General features: G+C 45.5%; 1 protein-coding gene across 1 annotated transcript in view; it reads left to right on the forward strand.

Annotated features, from left to right (window-relative positions):
* LOC126235572 (odorant receptor 83a-like) overlaps positions 1 to 16,547 on the forward strand; it is a 170,094-nt gene that overhangs the window by 11,223 nt on the left and 142,324 nt on the right. Inside the window, exon 2 of the mRNA XM_049944290.1 lies at positions 4,914 to 5,180. Within this exon, the coding sequence (XP_049800247.1) occupies positions 4,914 to 5,180 (267 nt within the window). The remainder of the gene's footprint in view (positions 1 to 4,913; positions 5,181 to 16,547) is intronic.

Genomic DNA, 16,547 nt, shown 5'->3' on the forward strand with positions numbered 1-16,547 from the left:
CTGCGTGTAAAAGCATGTCAATGCCTTTTATCATAAAGCAGAGTTTAGGAGGCAGTGGTTTGTGGATAATAACAGCCTTGAAATCGATTTGCCTACCGAGAGACACGAACTGAACCCAATGCGGCTCCTTTGGGATGGGTTAGAACCTCGACTGCTCCCCAGAGTCCAGTATCCAACAATTTACCTTCTCTGGTTTCCGCTCCTCATAGAGAATGGTCTGCCATTCACCCACAGACATACGGATACCTCACTGAAAATGTCCCCAACAGATTTCAAGGCATCATAAAAGCGGAGGATGCACACATCCCATATTAATGTCCATTAATATTGTCAGACACTTTTAATCAGATAGTGCACGTAGCTGTGTCTTGCCAAGGTGGGAGCTGTTTGTCCTTCACTTGCGTATGGTGACAGTCGAGGGTGCGACCTGTAGATCACGTCCACTTGAGTTCGCAGCCAGAACTGGACAGTGAAATACGTGCTCAACACATGAATTTGAATGATGGAACTATAAGTCAGTGAGTTCCCCGTTGTCAGAAAGCAGTTGCCCAGTCGCTCTCAGATCACCTCGGTCACCACTGATGGATGTTCATAAAAAGCTGCGGCATCATGAAAGCAGATTTCCCAAGCGAGAGGAACTTGTCTCGTTATTGCTTTCCTTACTGGGTACTCATTCTGCTCAATTCTTATAAGTTCCTACATAGTCCTCTTCAGGGCGACAAGCTATTTAAAAGCAATGTTACATTTCTGCACTTTCAAGCATGAGTGAGTGAGTGACAAAGAGAGAGTGAGGGTGAGAGTCAGAATGTGTGTGTGTGTGTGTGTGTGTGTGTGTCTGTGTGTGTCTGTGTGTGTGTGTGTGTCTGTGTGTCTGTGTGTCTGTGTGTGTGTGTCTGTGTGTGTGTGTGTGTGTGTCTGTGTGTGTGTGTGTGTGTCTGTGTGTGTGTGTGTCTGTGTGTGTGTGTGTGTCTGTGTGTGTGTGTGTGTGTGTCTGTCTGTGTGTGTGTGTGTCTGTGTGTGTCTGTGTGTGTGTCTGTGTGTGTGTCTGTGTGTGTGTCTGTCTGTGTGTGTGTCTGTGTGTCTGTCTGTGTGTGTCTCTGTGTGTGTGTGTGTGTGTGTGTGTGTGTGTGTGTGTGTGTGTGTGTGTGTGTGTCTGTGTGTGGTCCCCTGTAATTCTCAGATCCCCTTTGCCTTCATCTATGAGCTAGCATTTATAAAACGGATACTGTTGTGGTAGACCAAATTCCGTTGTGTTCTCACTGCAGAAAGAGCGTTTCCACAATCTCTACTGCCTTCATTGTATATCTCGCATCGTGATCCTGAAAATAAAATAAGAGAGATATAAATGTCTAACTAAGCATACTGGCTGCCATTTTTTATCTGGTTCAATACTAGAATGATTTAGAAAAGAAAAATCGCAAATATTGGTACAAACTACACTCAAAGAAGTACTAACTTTTGGATTGCGAAGTATGTATAAAGATCTAAATGTTGAATTTTCAAAAGTTCAAGATTGGGAGAGGCATAGTGAATGATTTAGGTTGCAGTTCCCACTGCATTGCACCACTTAATATATTTGTGACTGCAGCTGTCATAGCTGCTGCCAGGCCATTGATAAATGTTGAGCTGCATACAGATCAAGGAGTGGTTCATGGTGTGGTTGCCAGTGTGGTTCTGGCTGCAACTCTTCCAGCTGCAAATTGTAGCTGGCCCACACTGTACCCTTCACACTGATCTATGTGCAGATGTTGGAGTGGTCATAGTGAGGTTCCACTTATCAGCTTGTGTCCTATGTGGTTACAGCTGTAGCATATCATAACTCCTGCTAGACAGTTTATGAAGTGCATGCCCCACTTCCCCATTGCTCAGCCTTTTGCAGGTGGCTGAGTGGTTCATTGTACAGTCCCCACTGCGTGGCCTGGGCTCTGTACAGTCATGGATTCTGCAGTCAGCCCGGTGCAGGTAGGTGACTGGTTCATGGTGCAGTCCCCACTGCATGCCTCGGACCCTATTAGGTCGCAGATCCCGCCTTTGGAGCTGCTGCTAGACCTTGGGTAGCTGGGATGGGTTGTTCACCTGCCCTGCACCCTGACAGTGAAGTCTGTGCAGATCAGAGTGTGTTTCGTGGTGCAGTCCTTGCTGCACAGCCAGAGCCTCACGTAGTCATGGATTGTGTTGTCAAGCCTGTAACCTCCCCCTCACTTATCGACCTTAATGACAGTGAAAAATTGAACCGCGTGCACCTAATGGAAATTTGGGAGAAACAATCGTCACCGAAGTTAATTTGTCGGTAAAGAGGGAGGAAAGGGTTACATCTAAATGAAAGGAAAAATGCAAATGAAATTGGTGGAAATTATTTTTCAGAAAAGGATAAAATTAATAAAGAAAGTAAATGTGCGGTCGTTACGTTAACAATTAATTGGCGTTAATGAGATATTTGAGATTTGGGAAAAATTACGGTCGCCAGTCCTATGGAGAATTACTATAATAACTGAAAATGAACGATTAATGTACATATAATTAGCACTAAAAGCGTGGCAACTGAAGGTTGACACGTGTTGCGTGAAAATTGAATGTTTGTCAGAAGTAATAAATTTCGCTACACTCTGACTTAATTTAGGAAAAGAATTAATAAAACCGGAAAATTGAAAGTTAATTTAGTGACTGAAATTAATAGTGAACTTTGTTTCTGAAGCACTACGAAATTCAATAAAATAAGCTTAGTCTTGGGCTACCTCAACAATCATTTCAAAAGCTACTTAAATCTACGCAATTTAGAAATAAGAGATTTTGCTTTGAACTTGAATTAAATGATTCTGAACAATTAACAATAGTAAAATGTAGTACGTATCAAGCTGAGCTGCAGTCTCAGGTAAGCTAAAATGTGGTAACAAAACTCGCACTCTTAATTTGTGCTTGTGTAATCTAAATATTGTAGCCAGTTATGAATACTTTAACTGAACTTTGAAATTAAAGCATTGAAATGGAATGATATTACTTTAATGCTGGCGTTTGAATTTCAACGACACTTAGGTTCATTCCGGAAAGGAAGGGACCTTGCTTGGTAATGCAATTGGGACAATGAGCAACAAAGGTTCATGCTACGTTGCTGTAATTTTGTGAGACAAATTGAACAGTTTGAAAAGCTGAGGTCTGCCATACAGTTCTAAAACATAACGTGCTTCCAGTCTTCCTTGTTGGTTGATTGAAGGTTTGGAGTCGTCGATCGAGGAGGTGGCGACAGTCACTCATTGTCGGCCGTCGCTGTTGCAGAAGCTGGATGTTGGCGTGCCTTCTTCTCGACACGGTCACCAGGCGAAACGGGCTCTTGATGTACGCTAGGTAATGCTTCCCGTCCGCGACACCGTGTCAGAAACTATCATAGCAAGTCGAGCGCAATTACATGCTGCCAAATCCCGAAAGCGCGGCAACTCGCGGGAGCGTCACTCAACACACCTGCTCCACCGCTCTACTCCAGCCAGATTCCGCTCTGCCCGCGCTCCACGCGGCAGAGTTAACACTACCAAAGATTCTAAACACTTTGGTTCTCCACACGACCTATCGATGTAGTCGTTCGATAGCATAGTTTTCCCTAGACAAGACCCAGCGTAAAAATACAAATAATATTTACAAAACATATATATATATATATATATATATATATATATATATATAATCATCAGTTATGTGCTATATTAGCAGGTCCTTTGCCTCTCCATTTTCTGCGATCCATTGCTTCCTTCTTAAGGCTGCTGTATGTTGTTCCGTCCATCGTGTCATCCAGTATCTGGAATCTCTTCCTTCCTCGCTTCCTTTTCCCTTCTACATAACCTTCTAAAACTGTTTTTTTTTTCAGTCCGTCATTCTTTCTTAATATATGCCCAATCCAATTTCTTTTTCTTCTCTTTATTACATGTAGTAACTGTCTTCTCTCCCACTCTTCTCAGTACCTCTTCATTTTTTACTCTGTCCATCCAACTTATTCTTTCCATCTTCTGCCATGTCCAGATCTCAAAAGCCTCCAGCCTTTCTCTGTCTTTTTTCCTCATAGTCCATGTTTCAGCGCCATATAGAAGAACACTCCATACAAGACATTTTATAGTCTCTTTCTGAGTTCTCTGTCCAGACCGCTGCAGAAGATTCTCCTTTTCTTATAAAACGCGTCTTTTGCCATTGCTATCCTTGTTTTAATTTCTGTGGTGCACTTCCAGTCAGTGTCTATCCTGCTTCCAAGATACTTAAAATTTTGCACCTGTTCTAGTGTTTCTCCATTCAGCACAATTTTTATTTCCTTATTTCCTCCTATTGCCAATACTTTTGTTTTATTTATGTTAATTTTCATTCCATATGTCCTGCTCGGGGCCCCGTGGTCGCCAGCCACGTATCACTAGGTGTGACTCCCTATATATATATATATATATATATATATATATATATATATATATATATATATATGAAAACAATTACAATATCATATCTTCAGGTAATAAAATAATGAAAAACTTTATAGTACAATAGATGGAAATAGGAGGATATGCATTTTCGGCGTTACAAGCCATCATTAGAGTGGGATGGCGTGTTAGCTTGCCCTGCTTTGCTAACACTGGGTTTTATGCGGGTAGGGGAGTGGTTTGTGGCACGAACCCTGATGTGTGGCGCAGGCTCCATGTGGCTATGGCTGCTGCTGTCACAGTGGCTGCTATGTCCTCAGTAAATGTGTTGGCCTGCCCCAATCCCCTGTGGCTGAGTCACGTACAAATGGATTAGTATTTTCTCGTGTAGTCCCCATTTTACAGTGGGCCCACGTAGTTGCATCTGATGCTGTCGGGGTTGCTGCTACGCCTTTGGTAAGGGGATGGAGCGCGGTCCTGCCCCACTCCCCTGACCGTAACGCCGTGCCTCTTACCGTGCAGGTGGGGGAGTGGTTTGTGGCGCAGTCCCCACTACGTGGCCTGGGACCCATGCGGTCACGGCTACTGCTGTCGCGGCTACTACTGGCTGCGTTCGCACTGAGCGCGCCAGCTGCACTGTTCTTATGGGCTGCCTACCCCCTGATGGCGGAGGGCCGTGAGCTGCTCGCGCCTGCGCTCTTCCCCTTCAGCATCGACTCTCCTCTCGTCTACTATGCTGTCTACGTTTACCAGTGCTCCTGCCTTATACTCAGTGCCTACATCGTTTTGGTGAGTAAAAATTTGTTTACTGATTAGTTTTACTGCAATCCCAGTCAAAATACTAGCGACTTTATATCCTGATGCACATTTATGTGGTGGTCCTCTCTTTGTAAGTACCCTGTTCGAATCCTGGGGCATGGACTTTTAATACAAGCTCATTGTTCTTTCTGTTCCATCAAAACCGTTTGCCGCAAGACAGTATGATAGCGGAACGAACACTTGTAGCAGTTACTTCTGTAAAATATCTGGGAGTATGCATACGGAATCATTTGAAGTGGAATGATCATATAAAATTAATTGTTGGTAAGGCGGGTGCCAGGTTGAGATCCATTGGGAGAGTCCTTAGAAAATGTAGTCCATCAACAAAGGAGGTGGCTTACAAAACACTCGTTTGGCCTATACTTGAGTATTGCTCATCAGTGTGGGATCCGTACCAGATCGGGTTGACGGAGGAGATAGAGAAGATCCAAAGAAGAGCGGCGCGTTTCGTCACAGGGTTATTTGGTAAGCGTGATAGCGTTACGGAGATGTTAAGCAAACTCGAGTGGCAGACTCTTCAAGAGAAGCGCTCTGCATCGCGGTGTAGCTTGCTGACCAGGTTAAGAGAGGGTGCGTTTCTGGATGAGGTATCGAATATATTGCTTCCCCCTACTTATTCCTTCCGAGGAGATCACGAATGTAAAATTACAGAGATTCGAGCGCGCATGGAGGCTTTCCGGCAGTCGTTCTTCCCGCGAACCATACGCGAGTGGAACAGGAAAGGGAGGTAATGACAGTGGGACGTAAAGTGCCCTCCGCCACACACCGTTGGGTGGCTTGCGGAGTATAAATGTAGATGTGAATATTTGTCAAACACACTGCTGACCACCCAAAATGCAACTCGAAGGAATCATCGAAATCAGGTGAAATTTTCAGCATGCGTCTGTGGTGACGAGAGATGCTCATGGTCAGTATTTCAGCACAGGCGCTCATCACATGCACCAGTAGCGCCACCTGCAAGTGCTATCTAAAGGGCCAAACGAAGGCAGTCTGCGCCTACTGCAATTGGTCTTTCGTGAGGCTCTTTAACGTAAGCACCTTCAGTATGCCTCAAAGAAGACAGGGTCTTTCGAGCACGTTTCGGAGTCCGACTGAGAAAGCATAGCTTTCTATAGGGATTGCGAATTATCCTTCGGAGAAATCGATTATCGTGTCGGATGGAACCAAGCAACTGTGATGAGGATATGTAATTGCTGGATGTAGGAGGGAACGAAGGGCCAACGGAACCAGTTGCACCCACCTCGTTACACCACTATATGTGATGGAAGGCATGCTGTGCAAGTGGCAGTGATGGACTGCTCCATCACATCACGGACTAAATCACAACGAATTCGGTGTGTTGCGCAACAAGCCATGTCTACACGTACCTGTCGACGTCCTTTGTAGCAGAATGGACTGTCCGCAAGGCGTCCATTGCTGAGTTTACCACTGAATCAACGCCACAGGCGTTTGCGCCGGCAATGGTGCGATGAACAACGGACATGGACAACTGAATGGAACGACATTGTTTTCACCGACGAATTCCTGTTCTGCCTGCACCACCGCGATGGTTGGATAAGAATCTGGAGACACCTCGGTGAGAGACTGTTTAATCGTTGTCTTATGCATCGCCATACTGGTCCTGCACCCAGTATTATGGTTTAGTGTGGTAACGGTATTGGATTCTACTCGTGCACCTCCCTAATGTACATTGCCAACCAGCATTACACCTCTGAAGTGTTCGAGCCTGTTGTCCTCTCATACCTTCAGAGCTCGCCAACAGCCACAATAAAACACTGTAATGCATGACTGACTACATGTGGAGTGTAATGTTCAAGACTTCTTCGTCGCCCATCGGATTGTCTTGCATCCTTGGCCTCCCTGTGCTCCCGATCTCTGACTTATCGATAACGTCTGGTCGATGATTGCGGAATGACTGGCCTGGGATACACCATCTGCTGTCACAACAGATTCATTCTGGCAATATTTGGTAGCAGCATGGACTGATGTACGCTAACAACACATCCAGAGCCTCTTTGATTCAATGCCGAAGCATGTAGCAGTAGTCATAGCCATCAACGGCCGCAACACTCAATACTGACTTCATCATCTTCCTCACTTCACATGGGGCTATAGTTTCAATCATGTAATTTTTGTACAACGTGTTATCTCTCAAATCAATTTGGCTTTGATATCTCTGATCCTTCCTGCTGTTGCTTTGCAGTGTAACTGCTTTCTGTGTACTTTAAATTCAACATGTGCGAAGCCTTGCTGTGTGCAGCTATGAAATTGTCCACCTCGGGACCCACGAAGAGCAGATGTTACATTACACTTTCTCACAATATTACGGAACACATTTTTCACACTTCCCCTTACATGATATATTCGTCCAGCAGCAACGGATATCATATCGTGTAGCTACTAAATGTTTGTGACACGCTGTTTTCTTTAACAGTACACAATGCGTCACAACTCCTTACAACAGTTTCAGTGCTGTGTCATCAAACACAGTGCTAAGACGAATACTACGGTGATGCTACTACTGCTGTTGATGTTGCTGCTTCTGGAGAAAATGTCGATGTTCATTTGGTCTACTTTGTACTCATTGCTTAATTAGCTCTCGATGTGCGATGGTCTATTGCGCAACTGCCTCTGTCTGAGTCAGCTGAACGCTCCTACAGTGCAACGCATTCTCTATTTCAAATACCACTTCAAACTCAATACCTGATGAAATGAAGACGCTGACGCACTGTGATCAACAATCAGTCAAACAAAACATTTGCATGAACAGCAACATAGTGTTGACGACTGGGTGAACTCGTGGGTTTATACAGAGCGCTCCAAGAAAACACCGACAAGCTATAGGGTGCTCCTTACATAAAACAAGAAAAAAATATCTGGCAAACATGAGCTCTAAAATGCATACCTTAAGAGTTATAAGCACTTCTTCATCTTCGATACTATGAAACATGTCTCTTCTACTTCACTAATCCACTAAATTACAGGCCCATATCGTTAATGTCGATATGCAGAAGGATTTAAGAACATATACTGTGTTCCAACATTATGAATTACCTCGAAGAAAACGGTCTATTGACACACAGTCAACATGGGTTTAGAAAACATCGTTCCTGTGAAATACAACTAGCTCTTTATTCACACAAAGTGTTGAGTGCTATTGACAAGGGATTTCAGATCGATTCCGTATTTCTGGCTTTCCGGAAAGCTTTTGACACTGTACCACACAAGCGGCTCGTAGTGAAATTGAGTGATCATGGAAGATAGTCTCAGTTATGTGACTGGATTTGTGATTTCCTGTCAGAGAGATCACAGTTCGTAGTAATTGACGGGAAGTCATCGAGTAAAACAGAAGTGATTTCTGGCGTTATCCAAGGTAGTGTTATAGGCCCTTTGCTGTTCCTTATCTAAATAAACGATTTGGGAGACAATCTGAGCAGCCGTCTTCGGTTGTTTGCAGATTACGCTGTCGTTTATCGACTAATAATCACAAGATCAAAAGAAACTGAAAAACGATTTAGAAAAAATATCTGAATTGTGCGAAAAGTGGCAGTTCACCCTAAATAACGAAAAGAGTGAGGTCATCCACATGAGTACTAAAAGGGACTCAAACTTCGATTACACGATGAATCAGTCTAATCTAAAAGCCGTAAATTCAACTAAATACCTAGGTATTACAATTACGAAATTGTAATTAAATTTCGAACTTAAATTGAAAGAAACACACAGAAAATGTTGTGGGGAAGGCTAACCAAAGACTGCATTTTATTGGCAGGACACTTAGAAAATGTAACAGGTCTACTAAGGAGACTGTCTACACTTCGCTTGTCCGTCCTCTTTTAGAATATTGCTGCGCGGTGTGGGATCCTTACCAGATAGGACTGACAGAGTACATCGAAAAAGTTCAAAGAAAGGCAGCACGTTTTGTATTATCGCGAAATGTGGCAGAGAGTGTCACAGGAATGATACAGGATTTGGGCTGGAAATGATTAAAAGAAATGCGTGTTTTGTTGCGACGGAATCTTCTCACGAAATTCCAATCACCAACTTTCTCCTCAGAATCCGAAAAATTTTGTTAACACTGACCTACATAGGGAGGAACGATCACCACGATAAAATAAGGGATATCAGAGCTCATACGGAAAGATATAGGTGTTCATTCTTCCCGCGCTATACGAGATTGGAATAATAGAGAATTGTGAAAGTGGTTCGATGAACCCTCTGCCAGGCACTTAAATGTGACTTGCAGAGTATCCATGTAGATGTAGCTCTTTGCTTTCCATATTTTAAGAAAAAAGAATGACTAGATTAACTATAGTAGTTTATTTGCCGCAACGTTTATTAAAAATGTGTAATAAAATAATAGTATAGCTTCCAAAACTGCTGTTTTCTTCGAAAATGCTCTTAGTATAGCTGACACATGCTTGTAACATACATAATACACGACAAGCTGGGGTGTCCGTTTAACACAAGCAGCAGTAAGTTGGCATGAAAGGAATGTCATTCCTAGATTACACAGGCAAGCATTGTTGATAGCTCGAACAGATGCAAACTGTTCTGAAATTACTTTCAGGGTGACAACTCTATCAGCTTTTAGAATACTTGATGGAAATTTAATATTAGCTACATCGTGTACAGTAATTATTGTGTCTTCATCCCGAGAAATATTATTTACAAAATCATTACCCTTTGGAAGAATCACAAACAAACATTTGGAAAACCTCACAGTATGTTCAATCTAGGGATCTTCGAGCGGTCTAAGGCGCTGCAGTCATGGACTGTGCAGCTGGTCCCGGCGGAGGTTCGAGTCCTCCCTCGGGCATGGGTGTGTGAGTGTGTGTGTGTGTGTGTCCTTAGGATAATTTAGGTTAAGTAGTGTGTAAGCTTAGGGACTGATGACCTTAGCAGTTAAGTCCCATAGGATTTCACACACATTTGAACATATATGTTTCTTCTCACCCCTTCAAAACTCCCCTAAAATGGACACACAAGTATGAAATAATCCAGTTTCACTTAGTTTGTCAGCACATTGTTTAGTAGCTAAGGGCCAGCGATCAGATGGTGCCAGTATGGTCTCATATGTGTATACACATAACCGTTCTTTGGCTCACACCATGTTGATGGCCACTTGCCTGGCGCCTGTACTAGGGTTCATCTCAATATCCTGTAAAACACTGTCCTCTAAATCTGGTGTATGCACAGTCTGCCACCTCCCTGCACGTTCGTGTTTCTGGAAGAACTCAGGATCACACAAACACCGAAAAGGGCTTGAAATGTTGTGTGATTTGGTCGGTGTCTGTGAGTCTGCTTCTTTTGGTACAGCCATTCTGTCCCACGACCATTTCGATCTGCTTGGCCATAAGCAAACTACCTCCGCTTGTTCCCGAGATGAACACCGGACCACTCTGCTACTTACAGTATGCTAGTAGCGGGATAATAGGGCTATGACTACATTTTGTTAGTGTGGCTTGCATACATTCAGCACCAAACTTGATTGATTTATGACCGCCTAACTCCTCCCTTAATCTACTGTTCTGCTAAATGGTCTATGACCCCCTGTGGATAATACATCCTTCTGAGAAACGCCCACCCCTCCCCCCTCCCCCTCCTCCTCTCCCACCCACCTTCCTTCACCCTCGCCGATACAAGCACACTTTTGTAATCAAATTAATTGGCTAATTAATTAAACAAGTAAATTAATGAACCCCTCCGCCTCTGGTAAATCCCCCAGTCCCACCTACCGTCTCCACTCCCCTTACCCTCCACTCATCTGGAAATCTGGAAATTGGAGGAAAATGAAGTCTATGCTGGACAGGGAGGATCTGATCACAGGAAATTCAATGACATAGTAAAGGACATACTGATTACTTACAAATTTCAGTCCGCAATAGTCGGTCCTCTCCTGCTCATCATCCTCTGCTGTTTCGTAAGACGCAGGTCTTGTAAAATACATCGAAAAGAAGTAATTAAACCGATCGCTTTTCTCCGATTGCGCAAGGAATACCATCACGAAATCGACGTCCAAGTAACTCACTGCACGTAATTTTCTGATCGCCTGTTCGCACTGACTGCGTGGCAGACGTGCCAGCAGGGACATTGCGCGCCCACGCGCCAGCCGCCTACCGTATTCCCACACGCGCAGCTCAGGAGAGAGGACCGCACACAGTGGCAAACTGAAAGTCGCGCTAATCCTTGAACAAATCATCAGGTGGCGGGAAATGGCTCTGAGCACTATGGGACTTAACTTCTAAGGTCATCAATCCCCTAGAACTTAGAACTACTTAAACCCAACTAACCTAAGGACACCACACACATCCATACCCGAGGCAGGATTCGAACCTGCGACCGTAGTGGTTGCGCGGTTCCAGGCTGTAGTGCCTAGAACCTCTCGGCCACCTCGGGCCGGCCAGGTGGCGGGAAACCTTTGATACTGATAACCGAGAAATTCTTGTCGAAACAAATCCACTCTCTCTCTCTCTCTCTCTCTGTCTCAAGTGGTTGCTTCCTGTTTGTGTGATCTTCCCTTCCATCCCCTACCCCAGCCCTACTCGCCACTCATGAAGACCTGGCGTTAGTAGTCGGTACATTCCTGGTAGTTGGCACATCCATTTATTCTCACAATTCCACTGCTATGGAAACCAGCAGTGGATTGATAAAGACGTTAGAGAAGAAATATGTAGCGTCTGTCATGTGCCACACTAACCCCACATTTGCCCCGAACAAAGTAGTGGGTGCCTAGCAAATCACTGTGCGGCTGGTCCCGGTGGAGGTTCGAGTCCTCCTCGGGCATGGGTGTGTGTGTTTGTCCTTAGGATAATTTAGGTTAAGTAGTGTGTAAGCTTAGGGACTGATGACCTTAGCAGTTCCATAAGATTTCACACACATTTGAACATTTTTGCGTAGTAAATCACCAGCTGTCTCAGTCCCTCACCCTATCAGACTGATTGACTCGTTAATTAAATTGATACCGTTTGCGGCCACCTTCTCTATGCATCTTATTGGTGGACAATAGGACGGGTATGTTTGGTGGGATTCGATCCCACAGCTTCCCAGATTCCAAACCCCCCTTGCTTCCTATTGTTACTGCTGGCACAGTCAGGTCATTTTGTAGGAAGTCCACTACGCTGGATGTAGCTGAAAATTTTAGATTTCAGCTCAATTGCATGGTATGTCCTTGAATAAGATGCGTAGAGGTTGGATTGGAATGTATGCTTGCAATACCACTATCGGAAACAATAAATTGATCAGTTGGAAATTCAATGTCGCGATCGGGTTTTTAAAGCACTATGTAATCCCTAAGCAGGTTCTCTCTCGGAAGGAGAAGGAAGCGTGTGTCACGCGATAGGACAGTAACATCAACGAATACCACTCACTCCTTTCTGCTGCAAGTCAGAGTCCATTGGACTGTACTGAGAAGCAGTAAACACCACACACTTAAACCATGATCCGTTTGATAGTAGTAATAGCAGCTGCCACCGTTAGATGTCAGAGATCGCCGAAACACTCAAACATTCCACGCGCTCACGTCCTGATGCCCACACACAGTGCCCCATGCCAGAAAGTATTGCAGCGCTAGTTGCCGACGTTTATTCGCGTCTCAGCGATCGCGCCAGGGCAGCAGCAGCACTCAAGACTGCTGCAGGGGCCCACCCTGGAGTGGGTGGTGTCCAGTATCGTGGGCTGGGAGTAGTAGGATGTTATCAATACCTCCAGCGCCAACACTTGGCAGTGATCGATATTGAATCACTCAATTTTCCACTGAGACCACATGGAACTCGCGATCGTGTAGACAGCCCGACACATGTTATTAGTTCACTATTCAGATATCCAGAGAGCTCTACGAGGACTGCCACCTGGACTCTTTCCAGCAGCCATGGGCAAGAACTGACTAGCCGAAGTTTTATTATCTGACTTGTGTAAAGAATATCAATGTGACTTCCTCCTGATTCAAGAAACACATCGGGGCAGTACAAGACCCACACCCAAAATAGATGGAACGAAGATGATCTTGGAGAGACCACATGAACGGCACGGTAGTGCCATCTTCGCCAGGCCAGGAATTAGAGTCACTTCTGCATCACTGACTGACAGGCAAGACATTGAGATATTAACCGTTCGAACTCAGCAGTATAACGTTACCTCTGTGTACAAACCCCCAGAATCAGATTTTGTCTTCACTGAGCCTGGCAATTTCAGTTACCAAGACTTTTATTTTGTATTGGTCGATTTCAACTGTCAGAGCACTTCATGGGGCTATAAACAGCAGCGGAGTGGAACTAGAGACCTGGGCTGAGGTACACGATCTACTGCTAATACATGACCCGAAACTGCCAAGCTTCTTTAATAGTGGCAGATGGAAGAAAGGGTACAATCCCGATAACATCTTTGTTAGCAAGAAACTTGCTGGCCAATGTGGAAAACTGACTGGGGAGCCAATTCCCCATACGCAGCATCGGCAGATAATTTGAACGTTCAATGCAGTTGTTAAGCCTGAACAAGTTCCTTTCAAAAGAAGGTTCAATTTTAAAAAGGCCAACTGGAAGAAATTTAGAGAGCTCATTGATGTATAAATAACAAAAATCCCCCCACAACCTGAGATGTATGACTCTTTTGTCAAACTCGTTCAGAAGGTGTCTAGGAAATCAATACCGTGAGGATGCAGAACACAGTATATTACGGGACTATCTGAGGACGCAAAGCCACTACTGGAAAGATACCAGAAGCTCTTCGATAACAACCCATTTGATGATGAGACACTTCTAGCGATGAACTCATGTCAGTCATAGCTGAGAACTGCAAAGCCAAATGGTGCGACCTCGTGGAGAACCTGGACATGAAAGTGAACAGTAGACGGGCTTGGAAACTGTTAAACAACCTTAACGGTGACGCCACAAAGTCAAATGATAAATTTACTAACGTCACGGCAGACCAAGTCGCCACTACACTCCTTATGAATGGCAAAACCCACGGCAGAAAGTACCAGGAACCATTAAAAACTTTGGCAGTAATACCCTTCAGTGGCTGCTAGATTTGATAAACGCATGTGTACAAAGGCTCCATGTTCCATGGATGTGGAGGAAAGCCCGAGTGGTTGACTTCTGAAACCAGGAAAGGACTCTGATGATCCAAAAAACTTCCGACCTGTGTCTCTTTTATGTCACTGTTTTAAGATCTTGGAACACCTGACGCTAAGTCTTGGAACAACAGATCATCCCACAGGAGGCAGGTTTCCGACCAGGCAAATCGTGCTGCGGTCAAGTCCTGAACCTGACCCAACACATCGAGGATGGGTTTGAGAGGAAAGAGATCACGGGAGTGGCATTCATAGACCTTTCAGCTGCATATGATACTGTAAACCATCGGAGGCTCCTTAGGAAAGTATATAATGTGACAAGAGATTAGCATTTAACATCACTGATAGGTACTTTCCTGCATAATAGGAGATTTTTCGTCTGCCTCCAGGGCAAGAAGAGCAGGTGGAGAAATCAGAGGAATGGCCTACCTCAGGGAAGCGTCCTCGCCCCAGCTCTGTATAATATATATACAAACGACCAACCAGTGCCAAACATCACGAGCCAATTTATGTATGCTGATGACGCTGCAGTTGCAGCCCAAGGTAACAATTTTATGGACGTAGAGGAGAAATTAACCAGTACCTTGGAAGCTCTCTCCCAGTACTATGAGGCAAACCACCTAAGGCCGAAGCCTTCCAAGACGCAAGTCTGTGCATTCCATTTAAAGAACATGGAGGCAAATCGTGAATTAAATGTAGTATGGAGAGGTGAACGACTCGAGCACTGTAAAACGCCCAAATATCTTGGTGTCACGTTGGATCGCACACTGACCTACACTCCTGGAAATGGAAAAAAGAACACATTGACACCGGTGTGTCAGACCCGCCATACTTGCTCCGGACACTGCAAGAGGGCTGTACAAGCAATGATCACACGCACGGCACAGCGGACACACCAGGAACCGCGGTCTTGGCCGTCGAATGGCGCTAGCTGCGCAGCATTTGTGCACCGCCGCCGTCAGTGTCAGCCAGTTTGCCGTGGCATACGGAGCTCCATCGCAGTCTTTAACACTGGTAGCATGCCGCGACAGCGTGGACGTGAACCGTATGTGCAGTTGACGGACTTTGAGCGAGGGCGTATAGTGGGCATGCGGGAGGCCGGGTGGACGTACCGCCGAATTGCTCAACACGTGGGGCGTGAGGTCTCCACAGTACATCGATGTTGTCGCCAGTGGTCGGCGGAAGGTGCACGTGCCCGTCGACCTGGGACCGGACCGCAGCGACGCACGGATGCACGCCAAGACCGTAGGATCCTACGCAGTGCCGTAGGGGACCGCACCGCCACTTCCCAGCAAATTAGGGACACTGTTGTTCCTGGGGTATCGGCGAGGACCATTCGCAACCGTCTCCATGAAGCTGGGCTACGGTCCCGCACACCGTTAGGCCGTCATCCGCTCACGCCCCAACATCGTGCAGCCCGCCTCCAGTGGTGTCGCGACAGGCGTGAATGGAGGGACGAATGGAGACGTGTCGTCTTCAGCGATGAGAGTCGCTTCTGCCTTGGTGCCAATGATGGTCGTATGCGTGTTTGGCGCCGTGCAGGTGAGCGCCACAATCAGGACTGCATACGACCGAGGCACACAGGGCCAACACCCGGCATCATGGTGTGGGGAGCGATCTCCTACACTGGCCGTACACCACTGGTGATCGTCGAGGGGACACTGAATAGTGCACGGTACATCCAAACCGTCATCGAACCCATCGTTCTACCATTCCTAGACCGGCAAGGGAACTTGCTGTTCCAACAGGACAATGCACGTTCGCATGTATCCCGTGCCACCCAACGTGCTCTAGAAGGTGTAAGTCAACTACCCTGGCCAGCAAGATCTCCGGATCTGTCCCCCATTGAGCATGTTTGGGACTGGATGAAGCGTCGTCTCACGCGGTCTGCACGTCCAGCACGAACGCTGGTCCAACTGAGGCGCCAGGTGGAAATGGCATGGCAAGCCGTTCCACAGGACTACATCCAGCGTCTCTACGATCGTCTCCATGGGAGAATAGCAGCCTGCATTGCTGCGAAAGGTGGATATACACTGTACTAGTGCCGACATTGTGCATGCTCTGTTGCCTGTGTCTATGTGCCTGTGGTTCTGTCAGTGTGATCATGTGATGTATCTGACCCCAGGAATGTGTCAATAAAGTTTCCCCTTCCTGGGACAATGAATTCACCGTGTTCTTATTTCAATTTCCAGGAGTGTATAAACATCATTGTAATGCCACAATGGAAAAAGTCTCAACTAGAAACAACATCATCAGAAACTAACCAG

This window comes from Schistocerca nitens, chromosome 2 (assembly GCF_023898315.1).
Source record: "Schistocerca nitens isolate TAMUIC-IGC-003100 chromosome 2, iqSchNite1.1, whole genome shotgun sequence".
NCBI classification, from domain to species: domain Eukaryota; kingdom Metazoa; phylum Arthropoda; class Insecta; order Orthoptera; family Acrididae; genus Schistocerca; species Schistocerca nitens.